The 5400-nt window shown below is 38.0% G+C and overlaps 1 protein-coding gene across 1 annotated transcript; it reads left to right on the top strand.

Annotated features, from left to right (window-relative positions):
- Positions 1-442: 442 nt before the first annotated feature.
- Positions 443-5100, top strand: LOC113666923 (uncharacterized). The gene is made up of 2 exons (XM_089204715.1): positions 443-798; positions 1435-5100. The coding sequence occupies exons 1-2, from the start codon at positions 616-618 to the stop codon at positions 1885-1887; spliced, it is 636 nt and encodes a 211-aa protein (XP_089060841.1). The 5' UTR covers positions 443-615; the 3' UTR covers positions 1888-5100.
- Positions 5101-5400: the final 300 nt, after the last annotated feature.

Genomic DNA, 5400 nt, shown 5'->3' with positions numbered 1-5400 from the left:
AGTTGTGATGCAAAACTAAGGAAGCAAGACCACGAAACTTTGTCACGGATGAAGATCGATTTTACCTGAGGAGCTGGCCTAACAGAGGTAAAGTGTTGATAAAATTGGAGTATAGCTTTGCTTCTGCAGGAAGTTGTCCCAGGACTTATAGTAAACGAAATTAGGAAAATCATCTCGAAAATTTTATTTCTTAGTATGCACATTTAGCTCAGAAAATTCGTCTCCTTAACTGAAAAAGAATAATTAATCGAACAGCTTGGCATTTCAAAACAAACATCAAATCTTGTAGCTGAATGTTCCATGGGATTTTCTGTTGGAATCAAGTAAAACTTTTGTATTTTTAGAAAAGAGAACGTAGCGGCTTTCTTGTCTGACCAAGTTCAGATACCTTCAGCGAGAACATAAGTATGGGTTTTGGAATCGCTTTCCATTGTTGCGTATACATCTGACACTCTCAAGAAGTGCGAAAGCAGCTTTTAATCGAAATTCTGTGAAAATATTAAAAACTACCTCCTTTAAGTTATCTCTTTCCTATCTCTTGGTCGCATTTGCCTTTCATTACAACTACGTTTTTGCAAATATGAGCATATCAGAAAAAAATAAACAAAGATTTACATGACTGCAGCTGATTTAAAATATTTCTTTGACGCGTTTCCATTTCGCCATCATTTTTCAGTTTCCCTAGGCACCATTCCTGAGTTGTCAGCTGAGTCCTGTATGGAGATCGTCTCCAGCGAAGATGAAAAGGTTGTCAGCGGTTTGTACTGGCTTAATTTCAGAGAGCTGGGAATGATAAAGGTAATTGCTCTCCCCGTCTGCAGAGAAATCGCAGTGATTGCTTAAATTGGTCGAGCATTTTTTTTTTTTCTGAGATCCTGTTCATCATGCATTTTCGTGGCACTTCGTAATTCAGAAAATATCATTAACTACTACGCCGAGACAATTTGATCTTGGCGTCTTGACATTACGCTCATCCATATCCATTCATTCGTAAGTTTATCAGTGTATGCGCATTTAACGCATGTCTACACGGATGGGCAAACTGAAGAAACAGAATGATGGTCTTATTTGAAAATGCTATGTCGATTCCAAGTTTTATTTTCATTAAGTATTCCCCGCTTTAGAGCGCGGAAGATTTTTTGTGAAATATACACGTACTCGACTTCAACTTTTACGGATGAGCTACTCGACATATTAAGATTTGCCAGTATATTCTGAGGAGTTTACAAATATTTAAGAGAGAACATTGATCATAAGAACTTGACTAAAACATTCGTTAAAACTAACGATATCTTTCTCACCATCATAAACGGTGTTACTTTCTCTCCCTAGACACTTTTTTGTCAGAGTTTTAAATACAGCCAATCCTCGTCAACTGTTGGTTTTAAAATTTAAGTTATCGTGCCAATATTTTGTATAATTTTGATTCTTCAGGTATATTGCGACTTTACACATGCTAGACATGGGTGGAACCTCATAGCTCGATTCTCAAACACTGATACAAGGCACTGGATGCTTGATTCTGGTCATTGGTGGTATGATAGAAGGGAGGCCTTCGGAGAAACTACTGATCCATCTGGCAACACTGACATGATATCACCGTTATTTTGGCTGCTTAACGGAAGTGATTTCAAGATCACACGCAGCGATGACTCAGAGCATACTGCTCTACTGCAAACCACTGATAACTGTCTAGGAGGACAGACATTCCGCTCTAAAGTCACAAACTACGATGATTTCAGAAATGGCACAGCTTGGCCCGCGAAAAGGTGCTCAGGAACATGCAAAGTGCAATATGATGGACAGTACCAAATTACTGACGGCTTCGTGCGGGCTTCATGTAACGGCAGCCTGCAAGCTGCTGATAAGGTTGGCTTTTGGTGTTAGATTGGTTGGAGCGGCTCCGTGATTATGATTGGAGGAGCCGGAGGTGCATGTGGTAGAACGCATCACGGGATAGGCATTACAACGGCAAAAGAGGCTTCATTCAGTGCAGAAAATGGACAGGCTGAGGATGATTTTGGAAATAGTCCGTGGGGCTCATAAAGCTCGTAAAAATTGAACACGGCAGGTTAAGGTTTTATTATGTTCTTCGAGTTGGACTCCGAGAGGAACTTCGAGGTGAACTTTGAGTTGAACGCCTGGTTATGTTTAGTGTTTCACCTAGGTAACTGATTCCATCTAAATGCAAGTACTGAAGGATTGCCATCCGTAGAGAGCAAATTGACATAAATCTAGTATCCCACGCCAAATAAGTAAATTCTGATTTAGGCGATGAAATAATAGCCGTATACACCTTTGAAAAAGAGGAAAACTGTCCACAGAAAAGCAGACATATTAGCAGTGTGAATTTTACCGTGAAGCGAAACAGGGAAAAGCTTGGATTATCTCATTTGTCATACATTTTTAACGCCACGTTATGAATTCATATTTACAAATAGCCAGGTGAATTCGAGGTAACATGGGGAATATTTTTTTTCTTTCCTGATTTAAGCCGTAAATTTTTAGAGCAACGATATTGGTTCTCTACAAAGTGTGTCGCAATTTTTCACTGCGAATGAATACTAAGAAACTATCCATTTCTGCAGTTGTAGACCACATACAGACGAACAGACAAATTAGCGAATGTGAATTAAAACTCGAAGTCCAACTCGAAGTCCAACTCGAAGTCCAACTCGAAGTCCAACTCGAAGTCCAACTCGAGCTCAAACTTAATCCAAAGTCGGTGGTACGTGCTACTCTATAACATATAAGGAAAAATTACCAAATATCAACCAGAATAATAGAATCATATCAATTTGCTCCTACTGATTGCAATCCTTTCGCACTTGCATTTAGATGGAATTGTCTAGATAAAACTCGAAACAGAACCGGAAGTTAAAGCTCGAAGTTCACCCCGAAGTTCTGCTCGGAGTCCAACTGGAAGCTAATACTGGCGATACTGAGCCGAAACAAAGAAACATCGATGTAGAACATTTTCAGTTCCGTTCCATTTAGTCATCTTCTGAGTATTTTGTATCGTGTTTTAAATATGATCTGAAATACCTTGTCTAGACATTCTCTTTGCGCCTTGCACTCTTGGGAGGAAAATGCTTCATAAATATTTCATTTTAAAAACTTGAACTAGAAACCTGGCTTTTGAATATGCGCTTCGGAGAGCGCAATTTGCTTCGGAGAGCAACCTCATCCGGTTAGCTTGAGCCCTGAGGTGATCTATACAAATGCCACCAACACCTGCCGTGCTGTTAGCAAATATTTCATTACACGCTGATCTCCCACTACTTGTAATGAACTGGGGAGTCTTTCCTTCAAATTTATTAGCAAACTCTTGTTTATCGCCTAACTTACAACACTCACAAGTTAACCTTGTTGAAGTTTCTCAAAAAAGAAAAATGCTTAACCAATTTAAACAATCGCTGTGATTTCTCTGCAGACGGAGAGAGAATTTACCTGTATTATTCCCAGCTCTCTGAAATTAAGCCAGTACAAACCGCTGACAACCTTGTCTTCTTCGCTGGAGACGATCTCCATACAGGACTCAGCAGACAATTCAGGAAGGGTGCCAAGAGGAACTTTGAAATAATGGCGAAATGGAAACGCGTCAAACAAATATCTTTAAATCAGCTTTAGTCGTGTAAATCTTTGTTTATGTTTTATTTTTTGGCATGTTCATATTTGCAAGAACGTGCTCGTAGTGAAAGGCAAATGCGACCAAGAGAAAGGAAATAGTAAACTAAAAAGAGGCACTCATTATTATTTCGATTAAAAGCTGCTTTCACACTTCTTGAGAGCGTCAGATGTTTGTGCAACAATGGAAAGCGATTACAAACCTATCCTTATGTTCTAGCTAAAGATTATCTGAACTTGGCCATACAAGAAAACTGCTTTGTTTTCTTTTTAAAAATATAAATGATTCACTGGATTCCAACAGAAAATCCAATGGAACACCCAATAACAAGATTTGATGTTTGCTTTAAAATGTTAAACCGCTCGTTTAATTTTTTTTTTCAGTGAAGGAGACGCATTTTCTGAGCTAAATATGCCCACCAAGAAATAACAAAATTTTCGAGCTCATAATAATTTCATGCAATGCTTACATGCATATATTTCGTCAACTTGAAAAAAAACGACTTTCTTTTTACAAAAACGATAATCCCAAGGAGATTGTAAGAATAATTCAGTAGAAGTTCTGTGAGACTTTCCCACAACCGCAGCGTAATTTTGATTTGAATACCTATTTGGCTTTTTTCTAATTTCATTTATTAAAAGTCCTGGGACAACGTCCTGCACAAACGAAACTATACTCCACTTTTATCAAAACTATACCTCTATTAGGCCAGCTCCTCACGTAAAATCGATTTTCATCCATGACAAAGTTTCGAGGTCTTGCCTCCTTTGTTCTGTTGTTCAATTCACAAATTTTTCCCAGTAACAAAAGGTTGTAGCTCTGACAATGAAATGTGTTCTCACAAAGTACTTGACATTCAAACGGCTCCCGCACAACCAAAGATTTAAACGTGTAACCCATAAGAGCTTTGCACGGAATCGATACTCCAGCTGTTTTGCATTATTTCCCAACTGAGACATTTGAGTATATCAGCGATATCAGGAAGAGTAAGTGAAACGTTTGCTTCATCTTGTCTATCTTGATGCAGCTTTGATTTGATTTCTGTAAATGAAAGGCAACATTAATCCCTCAGACATACAAACTAATGTACACCTCACCATGTTAAAATGAAAAATAAAAAATAAAACATTCCCACGCCAATACCAAAGTCATTTTTCAGCTGAATTATATATTTGTACGTTCCTGGTTCACTGCCCCCAAACTACACGGACTTGGCCTCCTACTAAGCTTGGCAGCCAATCATACAACATAGCTAAAACCCTTGTATCGCAACAAGGCTATCAATGAGAACTTAAAGTTGTAAGAGCCCTCATAACTTGATTTTCTTTGTTTTGTTTTTGCTTACAGCTTAATTTGCGTATTAGCCTGAGAAAAATCCCTTGTGCGTATGTTAGAGCCTTGAAAGAAACAAAATTAAAAACGAAAAAGTAGCACAAACTTTTAGAACAAATTGAATACAGCTAATTAGAATGAAAAAGAAACGTCATGCATGGTACACCTGTTCAAGCTCTAATTAAAGGTCTTTTATATCGACTTCTTTCTTTCTAAAGGATGACGTCTGCAAAGTTCAGTTTCTGAAGAGAATTCCGAGAAGTTTCGAAGGATACAATATATTTGACTCTCTTTGCCAATTTTTACCAGGTATAAAGCTATCCCTATGTCGACATTTATATAAATAAATCTGTTTTTACTGAAACTTTTTCATGGAAAACTTTCAGCACCCTGGAAGAAGCTCTCAAAGAAAGACAGTTGCTCAAGATAAATTAAAATTA

This window comes from Pocillopora damicornis, chromosome 1, assembly GCF_964200805.1.
Source record: "Pocillopora damicornis chromosome 1, jaPocDami1.2, whole genome shotgun sequence".
Lineage (NCBI taxonomy): Eukaryota > Metazoa > Cnidaria > Anthozoa > Scleractinia > Pocilloporidae > Pocillopora > Pocillopora damicornis.
The sequence above is the reverse complement of the archived record's forward strand: the minus strand, read 5'-3'. Positions and strand labels throughout refer to the sequence as shown.

Excerpts from the sequence above, each read along its gene's own strand:
- LOC113666923 (XM_089204715.1), top strand. The coding sequence starts at position 616 with ATGACTGCAGCTGATTTAAAATATTTCTTTGACGCGTTTCCATTTCGC. Across the intron at positions 799-1,434 it reads GAGAGCTGGGAATGATAAAG|GTATATTGCGACTTTACACA; the intron begins GTAATTGCTCTC and ends TTGATTCTTCAG.